This window comes from Heloderma suspectum, chromosome 2 (genome assembly GCF_057233095.1).
Source record: "Heloderma suspectum isolate Gila_16-S chromosome 2, 16-S_ref, whole genome shotgun sequence".
Lineage (NCBI taxonomy): Eukaryota > Metazoa > Chordata > Lepidosauria > Squamata > Helodermatidae > Heloderma > Heloderma suspectum.
The window spans coordinates 277583582-277599448 of NC_139459.1; the positions used below are offsets into that span (position 1 = coordinate 277583582).

General features: G+C 51.8%; 2 protein-coding genes across 6 annotated transcripts in view; both read left to right on the forward strand.

Annotated features, from left to right (window-relative positions):
- Positions 1-5193, forward strand: part of PDLIM7 (PDZ and LIM domain 7) — a 53573-nt gene extending 48380 nt beyond the window's left edge. For all 3 annotated transcript variants that reach the window (XM_084839430.1, XM_084839428.1, XM_084839429.1), the window contains 4 exons: positions 346-526; positions 1214-1334; positions 3330-3445; positions 3850-5193. In XM_084839430.1, coding sequence (XP_084695556.1) covers positions 346-526; positions 1214-1334; positions 3330-3445; positions 3850-3936 — 505 coding nt within the window. In that variant the 3' untranslated portion in view covers positions 3937-5193. The remainder of the gene's footprint in view (positions 1-345; positions 527-1213; positions 1335-3329; positions 3446-3849) is intronic.
- A 3253-nt stretch (positions 5194-8446) lies between these two features.
- DBN1 (drebrin 1) overlaps positions 8447-15867 on the forward strand; it is a 38032-nt gene continuing 30611 nt past the window's right edge. For all 3 annotated transcript variants that reach the window (XM_084839426.1, XM_084839424.1, XM_084839425.1), the window contains exon 1: positions 8447-8627. In XM_084839426.1, the coding sequence (XP_084695552.1) occupies positions 8542-8627 (86 nt within the window). In that variant the 5' untranslated portion in view covers positions 8447-8541. The remainder of the gene's footprint in view (positions 8628-15867) is intronic.

Below are 15867 nucleotides of genomic sequence, written 5' to 3' on the forward strand. Positions count from 1 at the left end.
TTGCTGCTGTTACGCGCAAACCAAGTGTGTGTGCGCGCGCACAGGGACAGTGATGTTTTGTCCAGTGGGAGATCCATGATGCTTCATACACACATGCAAGTCATTACTTGATGATGTTGCCATTGTGATGTGTAAACCTGGCCTCAGAAATACTCCTTTTTGTTTACTCTAGATTCAGGATCATCTTATTTCGTTGTAGCAGGTGGAATTCTCCTCTGACAATTCCATGTGGTTGAAAAAATGTTCATACTATTCTGCCTTTCCCATATGGACAAGAGAAGTTCTGATTCCTGGCCAGGTTCATCGCCAACTCAAAGCTAACCCTTTCTCTTTACTTTCTGCTAGAGGGCGTTATCTGGTGGCACTGGGACGGTACTACCACCCTGAGGAGTTCACCTGCTCACAGTGCAGGAAGGTGCTAGATGAGGGCGGCTTTTTTGAGGAGAAGGGCTCCATCTTCTGCCCAAAGTGTTATGACATGCGCTATGCCCCCAACTGTGCCAAGTGCAAGAAGAAGATTACAGGGGTGAGTTCAACTGGGACACAGCCTTCAGGTAGCAGGCCACACGCTGGAGGATGCTGCAGGTGTTCCCCAGCTTAGATGTTGATAGTTATTGTTAGACCTCGCCCCTCTGGGGCAGCCAGGAAGACCTTGCTGAGTTTTTCTCATTCATGGGTAGGGAACCTATGGCCCCCTGGATATTGCTGGACTACAGCTCCCATCATCCCTGCCCATTGCCCATGCCGATGGACCAATGGGATTTGGAGTCCAGCAACATCTGGAGGGCCACAGGTTTCCCACCCTGCATGGTGGTAATTCAGGTGCTGGTGCCCTAAAGCTCCTGCCCAAGGAAACAGTATAGTGCAAACCTTGTAGACTTTTCTTTTAACTGAGTTAGGGACCTGGGAACTGTCTCATTCTGGTCTGATATAGCAAAGATGGAGAGCATGAGCTACGTGGTAGAACTCTGTTTCAAATCCCCTCAGACATGAGCTCACTGAGAGGCCTTAGCAACCCGCTCTGCATTCCAACCTCCTTCCTTTCCCCAAACTTGTATGTGGGGATAACTCTGGCCTATCTTACAAACTTGTTACAATTACTGCGATAGTGTAGGCATGATGTGTTGAACGCTTAGTGTTTCACAGAGCACTTTTCCCATAATCCTGCAGTGTTGGCCCAGCAGAGTGATTCACGTTCCTGTGTTTTCTGTAGGAAATTATGCACGCCCTGAAGATGACCTGGCATGTTCAGTGCTTTATCTGTGCAGCCTGCAAAGCACCCATCCGCAACCGCGCCTTCTACATGGAAGAAGGGCAACCCTACTGTGAGAGAGGTATGGAGGAATCTGGTTGCCGTATCTTTGGGCATCCTTCCCCACCTTGATGCCCTCCAGATGTGTTGGACTACAGCTTCCATCACCCCCCAGCCAGCATGGCCATGTGATTTGGGGGTTATGGGAGGTGTAGTCCAGCACATCTGGAGAGCACCAGGTTGGGGAAAGCTGCCCTGGAGTAATGGGTCTCTGTTGGGAGTCTTCTAGGTAGCCTTTAATTACTACTACTGTCTTTATTAAATGGAGTGAGTACTGAAAGTCGCAAGCTCCTCCTCTTAGCACCAAAGCAGGCTTCTCTAGAAAGGAGTGGAAGGCTGGGTGGAGAATACATCATAGAAAGTGTTTCTAGCCCTGACTGTCCTATCATTGGCAGCAGGAAGAGCTTGGGTAATAAAACGCTTGTAATAGCGTCCTCCTCTGACCCTGGTCTGGTTGCCCCTTGGTGATGGTTGCCGGGCAGTGCCAGTTCTGCTAGGTTGCTAAGGAGATAGAGTGGTACCTGCATCACATAGCACACTACTGAGCATGCTGGGAAATGTTGTCCTCTCACTTCTTTCCAGTTCTGACAAACACTGCCCTTTTCTGGAATATTCCATTGGGATCTTTGTAGGGGGAGAAAGACTTGAGAAATGAAGTAGTCTCCCTCTCCACCCCCACATTGTCTGATGCTGTGAAAGGATCTGGAATTCTCCCAGATGAATGAACAGCTGCCTTTCATCATAAGCCGGGTGGGGTGGGGAGAGGGTGTGCAGGATTCTTAACAGCATGTGCAGCCTAGCTTGACATGACTGTTAGAGTTGTCTGCCATCTCCTCACAGAGTCTTTGGTCTTCCAGCCCAACAGGCTCCAGAATAATATTAGAGGATCTTCTGCTTAGCTCAGGAAAGGCCCTGATTAAAACAGTAGAGAGATGCGGGGAGTGGGGGTGGGGAAGCAGAGGGGAGGGGAGGAGGAGATACAGGTTTGTGGGACAGAAGCAGAAGGGGCTGCAGAAGCAGATGGAAACCTAGAGCAGGAGTAGCAGAACTCTGGATCAGACTGAAAGGTGTTAGCTGGGCTGGTATATTTGTACAGGATGAAACCAGTCCTACCTGGGGCACTGGCAGTTGAGGCCTGGGCAGAAATCCAAATGAACCCTTTGAATTAATTTTAAGATTGCACATGCTAGCTGCACAGTGGAATGGCTGTGGCTCAGTAGTAGAGCCACGTGCTTTGCATACAGAAGTTTCCCAGGTTCAGTCCCTGGCATTTCCAAATCTGAATCCTCAGAGAGCCACTGCCAGCCAGTTCCAGCAATACTGTAGGGATCAGTGAGAAACTCATTGGGTTTCTCATTTCAGTGCAAGCTTACCATATTTGTAATTCCCAAACCTGAACACGAATTAGAACTCAGTTTGCCTTCCAAATCTGAAGTTTGAATGTTTCTGAAGTTTGCAATGCAGTTAACACAAAAAGCGCACAAAAATGCATGCATATATATATTTGAAATGTGCACAGTAGGGCTTGTATTTGAAAAAATGCACGCACAACTGCTTTATTCAATGGAAAATTGATTGAAAAATGCATACATTTGAAAAGGTACATGCAAAAATGCATCCAAAAATGCATATATTTTTTAAAGCATGCACACAAAAATACGTGCAAATGCTCATGCAGACTTTTAAAAAAGTCATAATCTGATGCATAATTGTGACAGAACAAACTTAGCATTAGAAAAATGCCGAAACCTTGAGTGAAACTGAGCTTGACGGATTCTCCCAGAGCTAGATGGACTAACGGTCTGACTGGGTATAAGACAACTTCCCAGATGCTTAGCTGACCTTTGGGTATAGCCCTGCAACCAAGCTAGACTGCCTCTTGCAACCATGAAAGATTAGTGGTGTGGGGATGCCAGTGCAAGCAGAGCCCTTCCCAGCTTGGCCTCCAGATTTTGAATGTCTTGGCCTGAGCATAATATGACCTCCTCCCTGCTCCTTCCTCCCCCTTTGCCTCAAGACTATGAGAAGATGTTTGGAACCAAATGCCGTGGCTGTGACTTCAAGATAGACGCTGGTGATCGATTCCTAGAGGCGCTGGGCTTCAGCTGGCATGACACGTGCTTCGTCTGCGCGGTGAGCAATGTCCTCCCCCTCCCCCTTGGCAAGTCCTGACCAGTCCAGCCCTACAGGCATCTTGCTCTGCTAACACTTCAGGCAGTATTCATGATACAATGTCCCGAGGCATTGCTCCTGGGCAGAGGCGAGATTTGCTAGCTTAAATCTTGTTAGCAGAGGTGGGTGCTTTTCCTGGTGGCATTGAAGGCGGATCTGCTCCATTTAGGCCATGCAGCCCTCTCTTTCATTGCCTTGTGGCAAGCAGTGTCAGTGCCTCCTGCTGACTAGTCCCAAATCCATGTCAGGGTGAATCTGGGCATTGGACAGCTTCTGCGCTATTGCTCTCCATCTTGTCCCTGTGTATGAGCTGAGAGTGGGTTGCAAGTGTGAGTGCCTCACTAAGCAACTTCCTTTCTCCACAGATCTGCCAGATCAACTTGGAAGGAAAGACGTTCTACTCCAAAAAGGACAAGCCCCTGTGCAAGAGCCATGCTTTCTCCCATGTGTGAGGGAGAGGACAGGACAGGGAAGAGAAGAGAAGACCTGACTGCCCATGCTGCTGGCCCACCCTAGCCCTGCACCCCGTTTTCCCCACATCTTGCCCTGTCCTGAGAGAGAGAGAGAGAGAGAGAGAGAGAGCGAGCGCTGGGCCCGGACCCTCACTTGACAATCATTCCTGTTGGGGGTGCAGTGCTCAGGGCTCCCTTCAGTACTTTGGGAGGATTCGGTGACATGGATTTAGACCATTGCTCCCCTCACCCCAGTAAAATCCCATTCTGCACAAGCACTGAGTGACTGGGGCAGGATCATCACTACCCTTCCCGTGCCATGAAGCCATAGTGTCATTAGTTAGAAGGACTTGCCCATACCTCTGTTTCTGTGCCAGCTGCAGCCAAAGAGAGGGAATGTTACTCCCTAGCTGAAGGATCCCAAATATTAGTGCTCTTGCAAAGTAGGCATCAGCTGAGACCAAGCCTTCCCTAGGGGTCATTATCTCAGAGTTATGTGAACAATTGCTGTTACGCTTTTGGGGACAACAGCTTTTCCCACAGCCTGACTCTGGATGGGGCTCATTCTCATTGCTTCCTGTCTGCTTTGGGATGTAGCTACCATCTTGTCCTTGCCTTCCCCTCCCTGAGAAGTCATTGCAAAGGATTTCTATGATTCAGGCTGGCACTTGTCATGCCAGTCCATTTGTCCTCAATCCATTAGTACGCATTTCCATGTTTAGTGGCAGAAACCCACTCCCAAACATATTGCCCTCATGAAATTGCTTTTCCCAAAGTCCAGACCCTCCCAAAAAAGCTTTTCCCTGAAGACGACTTCGCTGTTAACAAAGATGTTTGCAAAGTGGGAGACACCCCCCCCCTCCCGCAATACCACCACCCTACTCCAGGAAGCCAGTGGCTATCTCCAGGGAAGAGCATTGTGCTGTAAGCTGCAACAGACTAACGTTTAATTGCCATGGAGATCAGAGGTGTTGCAGGATCCGGCCTCTTCCCCGCACCAGTCAAAACTGCTTCTCCTACACCATGAGATGAACATACAGTTCACGACCCCAGTACACAGTGCTGCATCTGCCTGTATCTCACAGCCCCTGGGCCAGATGTGGCCCCAGAACATCCCTACCAAAGAGTTATTATTTCTGTTTTGCTCTAAATGTGTTTCCCAGAACCGTGCTGTCTGGCTGGGCGTCTGCCATTCTTTGCCACCACAGTGGTGCTTTTAATGCCTAATAAAACATGTCTTTTAATTTTTTGTCACCCATGTGGGCTGTGGTTATTTCTGAGCCCCAACAAACCACTGTGTGGGATACTGGAAGTGAAGAAACAGGGTACAAGCTATGGATGGGATAGGAAGTGGGACAGACACTTTAAAACAAGATTAGTCCTATTTGTTTCTTCCCAAACTGAGCCTTCTCATCATGCTTGGAGGGAAAATCAAAGGTAAATGGTTTCATGGAAATATTAGATCCATGGCTCAGGAACTCAGTCTCACTATAACCCAGGGTTGCTCTCTTTCTGTTGGAAAATGACCGCTGCAAAATGTCTTTGGGTGGGAGTGGTGGTGTTTCAGTTCATAAAATGTTGGGAGTAAGGGTGCAGGGAAACAAACTAGAATTGCCTGGCTAGGCAGGAAATGCCTGGGACATCTTGCTATCACAAGTGGCCAGGAGTTGAACTTCATCATACCTGTATTGCTCTTGGAAATGTGTAATGAAAAACTCAGCATAAATAAGCAAAGTCCTTTTATTGCAATGGTTGTTCATAGGTTTAAGGGAGTGATGGAGAGGATGGCCACTGTGAGATTAAATGGAGGAAGTTATTAGTGTCGGCAAGACCCTGTGTATGAAAGTTAATTTCAGGTTCCTAAGAACAAGATGCCTGATTAAGGTAGCATACAACTGGCAGATTAGTGATGGGGAGTGGTACAAATTCAGGGAGAGTATTACCTTGTCCAGTGATGGGCACAGTGGTGCTTCCCCTCTCTGGCCCCCTCTCTGTTCCCTGGATTCAAGCATTGTTTCTCCTTTTTTTATTTTTGAGTTTTTTGGCAATGAATATTGTTGTGCAGTTCCTGACAACTTGGAGAAGTCTTTCATGCACTTCCTTATTTAAGGCCTGCTGTGGTTGCTTCTGTTTTTGCTGGCAACACCATAGTTCCTTTCTGTGCCTGCTGTAACTTTTGTGCCTCCATTCTGACTTCTGCTTTGGTGGTGGTAGTTGCTGATCCTATATTCGATGAGAGATGCTTCCTTGCTGTTTACAGTTTTCGTGATGGTGAGCCAGTTGAGGACAGTTTGTCTTCTTTCAAGGATGTTATGTCTGCCTTTTTGTTTTTTAAAAAAATGGAAGAGATTTTTCCAGGCAGGCACAGGTCATCAAGATCACAGACTAGATGAATTCTTTGAGGCCATAAACACAAGGAAAGTAATTAGTCAATAATCTATAAACAGAGTTTAGGACAGATGGAAACCCCAGCTAGACTCCATTTATAAATCGCTGCTTAGAGATAACAAGGCCTTATGGCAGGAGCATACAACTTATGGCCTTCCAGATGTTTTGGCCAACAACTCCCATCGGCCTTAGCCAGTGGTCAATGGTGAGGAATCATGGGAGTTGTAAGCCAAAACATCTGGAGGGCCGCAAGTCGCCCACTGCTGCTTTATGGCATGGCACGTCACTACCAGAATTCCTGTTATTTAAGATTAGTGTGTTGAATGATTTTACAGAGGCCTGTTTTAGCAGAGGTATTGGGGCCTTGTCCATTGAGTTTTGGAAGCCACAGGAAGGAATTGGTGAACAGTGTTGGAAGTAGCAGGGCTGACTCCCCCCCCCCCCACACACACACACTGAGGCTTCTGTGCCACCTAGGTTAGGTCACCTCCACAGCTGGCACATTGCTGCTAGAAACCACATGGGCTTTGGATGGAGGAGCCAGGTGACTGAGAAAAGAAATGCAGTGCTAAGTGGGGGGAAAAAGCCCTCACACTTGAAGAATGTTGGCACCTACTTTCCAAGGTGCCAAGACAGCCCAGCTGCTGCCCACCCACACAGTATGGGAGTGAGACTACGTCTGACTTCAAGGTCTTCTCTGAAAATGACTTGGAGAAACAAAGCAGGAGCCAGAAATCCTTCACAATCTCCCAATTCCTGTTTGCATGTCACAACAGCCCACCATGGGTTGTTTAACCCTCAGCGAGGCTGCGATGCATGCCAGCTGCCATTCTGCCTATTGTCATGTTATGCGAACCTGGCCACCATAGGTTATGCGAGGATTAAACAACCAGGTTTTCACAACACTTGGACAGTCGGGGTTTGAATCTGCAAAATGGCAAGCGGCTTGGTGAGTCGCGTGAACCCGGGTAGAGCTAGAGGTGATGCTGGTCTTCCTGAAATATTCACTTTGGATGAAGTTCCACCGAATGGGGTAGGACTGTTTTTGTTTGTTTTTAGTAAAGTACATAGGAGGAGGCTGTGTCAGTTGAGAAACTGCACCTTAAAGCTACAACAGAAATCTTGTCCATGTTGATGCAGGTGGAGTTTTGATGTAAATCAGTGGTGCTACAGCTGTGGTACCTGCTCAGCCCTTCCCCTACCTGGCACCCTCCAGATTGCCAGACTACAATTCCCATCATTCCCAGCCAGTGGCTTTGCAGGCTGGGTGATGGGAGCTGTAGTCCAGCATATGTGAAGGGCGCCATGTATGTATTTATTTATTTAAATTACCTAAATACTGCTTGATATATCTCTAAGTGGTTTACATACGTGATGGAGAAGGCAGACATTGAGGAAGGCACTGCTCCGCGTTATTGGCTTCTGCCATTCTGTCTGTGGCATGGTCTGGATTGTGAGTTGAGATGTGGCCTAGCCTAGGATGGAGCAGGATTTTCCAGTCCATTCCTGATCTATGATCTATAACCCTATTGGAGTCTTAACCATGGACCATGTAAAGTGTGTGTGTGTCTGTGTGTGTGCACTGCATATGATGAAGTGGACTATAGTCCGTGGAAGCTTATACCATAAGAAATTTGCTAGTCTTTAAGAACCAACAACTCCGTTATTCGTGCTGCAACAGATTAGCAGGACTACCCCTCTGGAGAGTGCATTTGAGCATGTACAGAGTGCTTTTCTCTCTCCCGCTATCACCGGAACTTCTGTATTCTGCTTCAGTAGCTAAAAACAGCAATTAGGCTGAGAAAGAGAAGCTCTCTTGAGAAAGCAACAAGTTTAAGCCCGGTAGGGCAAGACTGGCTTAGTATAATTTTCGGTTCTCTCTCTCCTTCAGCAGAACGTGGTGGGCCCACTACGCTGCCTCTCAAGGAAAACGCCTTAAGTGATGCGCCGCAAGATGGCTGATCCCCCGGGCACCACCGCATGTGGGCAAATCAGGAGGAGGTTGATAGTGCTGGAGAGACGTCGGGGGGGGGGGGGGCCGTCGGGCGGCCGGCGCTAGGACCGGGAGCGGCGCTGGCAGGCGGAGCCTCCGCTCCTCGCCCGCCCGGTTCCCTCTCGCTGCTCCTGCTGCAGTATCTCCGAGGCAAGCAGGCAGGCGGCCTGTCTCCACCCGACCGCGGCCCCCCGACTCGTCCCCGAAGCAGCATCGCCGCCGGCATGGCTGGCGTGAGCTTCAGCGCGAACCGCCTGGAGCTGCTGGCCTCGTATCAGGAGGTGATCGGGGAAGACAGCCCCACCGACTGGTAAGCGCCCCGGGCAGCGGGCGATCCAGCTCTTTGTCCCCGTCGTGGGGAGGGGGCGGTGGCCGCAGCCGCTTTGTGCAGGGGGGCGTGGGCGGCGTCTGCCCGCCCGCCCGCCCGCTTTCTCTGGGAAATCGCAGTCATCCGCCGCCCCCTCCCTCCCTCCTCCACCGCTCCCCATATAGAGACCGAGGATGATCGAGGGAATTCCGCGCCTCCCACCGGCCAGATGCTGCCGAACCGGGGACGGGCGGGCGCAGCCTGGGGGAAGAAGCCATTAGTAGCCCAAAATGGTGCATTGGCAACGCGGCCAGGCCGGGGGCTGCTGGGGCGAGGCCTCTCTTTGTGGGGCACGAGGAGGACGCCGGCTGCGGATGCCCCGGCAGCCTTTCGGTAGTCCGGAGCGGGGGGGTGGGGGACACAGGACGTCACTCCGTCCGGCAGAGCCCCTGTTGCTCTTTGGGAGGGGCGCAGTTCATGGAGGCCTCCATAACGTTGTCTCCCACCCCCCACCCCCCGCGCGCGATGTTGGGCTGGAAGGTGCGCCTCAGCCGGGTGGGTGCTGCATCGGCACCAGGACGCCCCCCCCCGCCGTCTCCCCCCCCCCTCCCCGCCGTCTCCCCCCCCCTCCCCAGGCGCATCGTTTGGGATGCGGCGGGGGCGGGTCCCCAACGTCCTTTCCACCTGCTCGCTCCCTGCGGAGCTGCCACGAACCCCCCGCGGTGGTCTCTCCAGGTGGCCCCCCGCCATTCAGTTTGGCACGCGGCCCTAATCCGCGCTCCGCCCGCGGCCCTCGCCCAGCCGTGGCCCCGGGCGCCCGTCTTGCCCCCCTCCCTTTTGAGGGTGAAAGTTATCTGATAGAGACGCGCTACACAAAGGAAGGTGGGGCTGGACGGGGAGGGAGGCGGGGGTCTGAAGGCTTGAGGGGAGGGGCTGGTGGGCTGCGAGGAGGAGGGCTGAAGGGGGGTCTGTGAGAGGAGTGGAGGGGGGCCTCATCCTCGGGCAGCCGACCCAGCGAGCGCGCGGAGGGCAGGGCCCCCAAGTGTCGCATCCTTTGCTCAGAGCGACCGAGGCCTGGATCTGCAGAAGCGTGCGCGTCTTTGGCAAACGGGCTGCTCTTTCTCTTTCGAGGATAGGGCAAAGGCCCGTCCCTCTCTTGCACACAGTTCTCTCTTTGAGCCGGGGCTTTTCACAGACACGCCGTCGGGTGTTTCCGCCTGGCCCTTTCTGGTCATCTCTGGGCCCGCCACTGCATAGGGACGCCTTGATTTGAGGGCTGCCAGGGAGAGAGCGAGAGGGAGAGAGATGAAACGGGAGCCATCTCCTCAAGCCTCCAAAACAATAGGCATGGGCTCCATTTTTGCAGCCACCTAATTGGGGGTGGGGGAGGGGAGGGTGTTAATAATGAGGCCTGCTTGCTCGTGTTTCCAGCTAATGGATGTTCACACGCTGAGGCAGAAGGTTCCTGTCATCTCCCTTGCCTTGAGACTTCGGGCAAGTGATGAAGTCTGCCCATGTTCGCAGCTGAATGGCGCAGGTGGTTGAGGCTTGTTCCCAGATAGTTCAGTGTGTGTGCCTTTACTGTGGGGCCAGAACTGGATAGAGGGGTTCAAGTGATGCCCAAGCTAGCTGCATCTCAGTTGCCAGCAAGCACTTGGCCACCTTGTCTTGGAATGAGATGAATTCACCCTGCTATTACAGAACGGTTAATCAGGGACCTATTATGCAACACCGCAAGGGAAAAGCAATCCCTGACAGTGTTGAGACCTGGAAGGAATCAACGGCCACCTATAGCCTGTGTGTGTGGCTTTGAATAAGTCACTTTCTTTCAGCATCCGTGCCCCACTTGTAAAACTGGAGACCACCCTTACTTTGTTATGCAGACGAGGAGGTTAAAGAACAATAGAAAACACATTGTACAGAAGTGTGGTACATACATGACTAGCAATAATTGGTATGTTCTGGGGCACCTCTCAGGAGCTTGTTCTGTAGTTGTTCTTTAAAAAATCAACATGATAGGTACTTTATCTACATCAGCCGGGTGGGAGCTGCAACTGTACCGGGACAGTGCCCCCCCAGGTGCATCGTTTGGGATGCAGTGGGGGTGGGTCTCCACCGACCTTTCCACCTGTCTAGAAGCTGGGGATGCTGGGAGTTGTAGTCCAACACATCTGGAGGGCACCAGGTTGGGGAGGGCTGCCTTGGAGACCAAATCCATATTGTGCTAAGATTTTTATTATTTTTTTAGAGTTACTCAGAATTTGAGACTTGGAGATGATTGTTATAACAATCTTGTGAGGTTCTGTTTACCCTGAACTACTGATCCTCCCTCCCTGTCTCTCTCTCTCTCAGTCTTCACTGACATGCAGGGCTTTCCCTCTCTGCAAATAGTTTATTGAATCTCTTGGGTCCCCTCCATACTCTCGGTACCACACCCTGCCCTTCATACTCTCCCTTGCTGTGTGCCAGGAATACTGCTCCCTTTATCACTGTTGTGGTTTTCTCTTTCCACTCAGGTCGCTGAAAGCTCTTTTGTCTCCAGAAGGCAAAATCCCCATGAATGTGCTGTGCACTCTTGTGAGATTCCCCACTACAGGGGCCATGTCTGAATTCCCCTTCCTGATCTGGGGTGGTGAAGGCATGAAGCATTATCCTAAGGCAAGGGCTTTCCCCATCTGAGAGTGGTTCTTTGGGCAGGGTCTGTCTTTTGGTTCTGACCCTGAAACCAACCCAATTGTTTCTTCTGAACCTGACAAGCCACTCCTTCCCGTCTACTACCATGGTGTCTCTGGAACTGCCCACATCAGCAGCACATGGGTCACAGGGGGACAGAATGACAGAGCGCTTGTCCCCTCCTGCAGAGCCACTCGATCCACTCTGGTCTGTGGAGAGCCATACAGGTGTCTATGGCTTCTCTTTGGGTACTAAGAAGCTTCATCAGTGCTTTATCCCACTCTGCCTTGACAGTAACAATTGCCTTCCCTTGATAGTACCAGGCCAGTAAGTTCTAGGCTGCTGTCTACTTTCCTTCTGCCCCCCCCCCGCTCCCCACCAGGGCTGCTTCAGAGCTCAGGGGAGGTCTCCTGCTTCTTTGTAGCCTGCCCCCCTCCTCTTCTTCCCTCCAAAGCAGAAGGTCTCCAGCTGCTCCTCTTTGCCTACTTCCTTCCCTTTCAAGGCCCAGGCACTGCAAGATGGTCCTGTTTCCCGCTCGAAAGCCAGGGCCTTGTGGCCTGTTCAGCAACCTCCAAATCGTGCATGCACTTGCTAACAGTAAGAAAGGCAGCTGGCTAGAGCACATGGTATGTATGGAGTTTGTGGTAGGAAGTGGAGGGGGCGGGAACTGATTGCAGCATTGTGTGTGTGGGGGTGCTCTGAAAGTCGTGAACCTGAGATAGGGGGAAAGGTCACCCACAAAGGCAAGAGAGAGAAAATGAAGTGTAATTTTCCCTCTCTTCTCTTCCCATTGTCAAACTTAGGATCAGCCTTCCCCAACCTTGAGCCCTCCAGATGTTTTAGACTACAACTCCCATCATTCCTGACCACTGGACATGCCGATGGGAGGTGTAGTCCCAACACATCTGGAGGGAACCAGGTTGGGGAAGGCTGCCTTAGACTGTAAGCCCCCTGGAGTAGGAACCTGCTCTTCTCTCCCCCTGCCTCCCCCACCCCAGCCACTTATACAGTAAAATACCATGTACATCAGGGGTGGGAACTTCTGTCAACCTGCAGGCTGAATTCAGTTTCATAGATGCTCTTGGGGGCTGCATTCCAGTGGTGGGCATGGCCAAAGGCAAAAAGAGTGGGCCACACCCCCCCCGCATATTGTAGGTTAAAGCTCTTTTTGCTAGTAACTCAGCCTTCGGAGGGGCATTTCAGCCTTTCAGAACGGGGGGAAATGTGGAAAAGGCAAGAAACGACCAAATGATTGGTGGCTGGGGAAGGGGTGGGGCCAGGGTAAGGGGGTGTGGCCATCGGGGGGGCAGATTTCATCCCTGGGCCTAAGGTTCCCCATCTCTGATGTACATTGATGATGCTGTATAAATGGTAATATTAACCGGGGAGATGGAACAGCGAAGCAAAATTCATGGGGACCCATCCTAAGACAGCTGACTCCCTGGGACAAGGGGCTGTTATTGTGGGATGCTGGATGGCCACAGATCTGGGCCACGGACAATCAGGGAGGAAACAGTACTGCTGCCAAGGGGCTCAAAGACTGTCTGGAGCAGGAGAGGAAAAGAAGCAGGCAGAAAAGGTCAATGTGGGAGAAAATCCCTTGAATAGAAAATGGGGTCATTCCCAGAGTCGTCTGCAGCTAGAGGTGGGCTGAGTGCTCTAGATGTGCTAATGGATTTGTTTCCAAGGCAATGTTCCTTGTCTAATGAGCACAAAGAGGAATCCAGCTTGAGTGGAGCCTGGTGCCCCTCTGGTGAACTGCTCTGAGGGCATGGGCTGCCCTCCACTCACCTGCTCCTGATGCCTCCAGGAAGGTGGTGTTTGTCTGGCACTTGCCAGGGTGAGGTCCAGCCTGCAGCCAATAAGATTTCAAGGAGTAAATATCCCCAGTGGCTTAGGATTGCTCTACTGGCCTTTTATGCCTGGACATATTTAGTGCTCCAGTTTCTGAGTGGCTTGTGTCAGAGATGCCTGGGTCTTCCAAGTGAGCAGGCAAGGCAAAGGCGTGCTTTCATATATCTTGGTTCAGAATAGAAATCCTGCCATTGCATGATTATTATTCACAAGGCACTCTATAGCAGCATTCTCATTTTATTGCAGGGCTCTGCCCTGTGTTGGTTTCAAAGAGGAAGGAGCTAACTCGCCCCCCCCCCCATCAGAGATGCAGGATTTAAATTACTGCAAGCTGGCGGGAGTCTAGCTCCAAACTAGCCTTGCTTGTTCACCTATCCAGCTGACCTTACACTTTCTGAAGTTCTAATAAAAAAATATTAAAACTTCCCCCATTCCTATATTGCCCCCTGGAATTGCCCCCTCCCTACCATGATCTTTTGTGGCTTTAGTTACAATTCCTGTTTCCATTGCTGTCCTTGCCATCTTTTCTGTCATAATGGCCATTTGAACCCATGCTTCTTCCAAAGAGCTCAGGGTGGCTTGTATGGCTCTTCACCTTCCCTATTTTTATCCTCACAATAACCCTGTCAAGTAGGGCAAACTGAGAGAAAGTGGCTGGCCCAGAGAGCTTCATAGCTGTGCAGGGTCTCCTTGGTCCTAGTTGGACACTCTAACCACTACGCCACACTGGCCTCCCTTACCTCCTACTGGATTCTCCAGATCCCCCTCTACCTTCTGGTACTTTTTCTTTTTATACAACTCGTCCATCTTGCCTCTCCCCTGGCTGGCCTTCCTTTGTCCCCTCCTGCTTCCTGAGCGCTAGAAGTGCTTGCATTAAGCTTGCCCTGAGAAAGCGAGAGAGAAGTACCTTCCATCAGCTGCAACATTAAAAATGCTGTCCCGTCTGCAACATGCTGCTCTAAGCAGCTTCCTCACCCGGTGCTCAGAGGCTATCCCTGCTTGAGCCAGGCAAGTGCCACTCTTGAGACCGGCATTGGCTTCTCATCCATTCTGCTGTGCCTGAATCTCTCCCTGACATAAATAGCGGAAAGGAGCAGCAGGGACTGTGACGGCTAGAGCATGCGGCCTGTGTGTGTCCTGGCCCCACCCCTCACCACCAGCCCTGTCCGCACATGCTACCCCCGAAGGATTCCACAGGGACCAATGCAGCCCCTGACTTCCCAAAAGTTGCCCACCGCTGTAGTAAAAGAACACTGAGGTGGCAGCTGGAAAGATTGGGGACATCCCCAGCCTTGCTGGCTGGGGAGGATGGGATTTGTAGTCCAACACCTCTGGAGAGCAACAAGGTGGGGCTGGGGTAGCTTTGGTCAATAGGTGGGACACAGGAAGCTACATATGGCTCAGGAAAAGTGGAAGCGTAGAGACCGTGGTGCTCTGAGGTACAGTGGGAGAGGAGGTTTTAGGGGCAATAAATTCTAATCATAGAATTTGCATTGCCCCCAGACACCACCCTCTACTTCCCTTTGAAGAGAGGGGATTGCACGCCAGCCAGGGCTGGCCCTACTGCTAGGCAGAGCGAAGCAACTGCCTCAGGCGGCAGATGTTGCGGGGCAGCAATGGCAGACCGGCCAAGCATTCCTCCTGAGCCCCCTGGTCATTACCCCTTCTTGAAGGACAGAGCTGGAAGTGTTGCACAGCCTGTCCGCACCACCCAAACTAGCCTGCGGCCCTCAGGCAAGGACCCTTTCCTGCTGCCACTGTTGAAGCAAGAGTCAACTGCCAGCCAACTTTTGCATGTGGAATGGAAGAAGGCTGCCATCTTGTCCTCTGTCGCAGGCAGCAGAATGTCTTGGGCCAGCCCTGGAGGCAGCCCCCAATGCCTGACTGTAAAATAGTATTTCAAGCAGAGGCTCCTGGCTGCCTCTTCTGTTCTCTGAGGGGCTTCCCTGCTTCCCAGCTCCTGTGTGGCTTGAGCCTGCAAGAACTGTGCCGTGGGCTCGGTAGCTTCGGGGTTCACGGTACGGGGGGAGTTGTACTTATTTGGAGATCAAATATTGCACAGCTCCTCCAAGCGGCCAAGGCAGACTGACCCCTCTCAAGATGCAGCAACAAAATGTAGCAGCAGCCATCGCAGATGGACGCTGTGATCGCTCTGCGCGCAGTGCATAGCTTCAAGTGGTCCGTGATGGCCAGGCAGCCATGCTCCTTCACCGGAAATGTCTGGAGGGGCAGGCTGTTTGATTACTAAGTGGCGAAGGAACAGCACTCAGCACATGCGCAGAGGCACCGAAAATGAAACCTGGGGCTGACTCCTGGCTGGCACTAATCAAGCCCTGCATGTGCTTTTAGGAAATAGGGGCCTAAGAAAGCTGCCTGTTACATTGCTTCTGGCTCTCGTTCCCTGAGGGATGCTGTGAAGCCAACTGGGGGTGGGCGGGGCGGGGCTGAACAATCGCTTCTTTATGCGGGGAGCCCCACCCTGGCTGCCCCGCAGCTGTCAACGCACTCGGACACGCGGTCCGAGTAATTCGGCCCCAGCGCGGAGGGGGAGGGCACCTGACCGGCTCCTGCAGCTCAAGGGCATTGGGGTTAGAGCCTGCCTACTTGGGAGAAGGCGACTGTAAATCCGCGGGCAGCGCTTGCTCGCTGGACTGTGGGGCATCAATTCCATTACCTGGCAGAAGCGACTCCTGACTGGGAACCGCAAAAAGTGCTG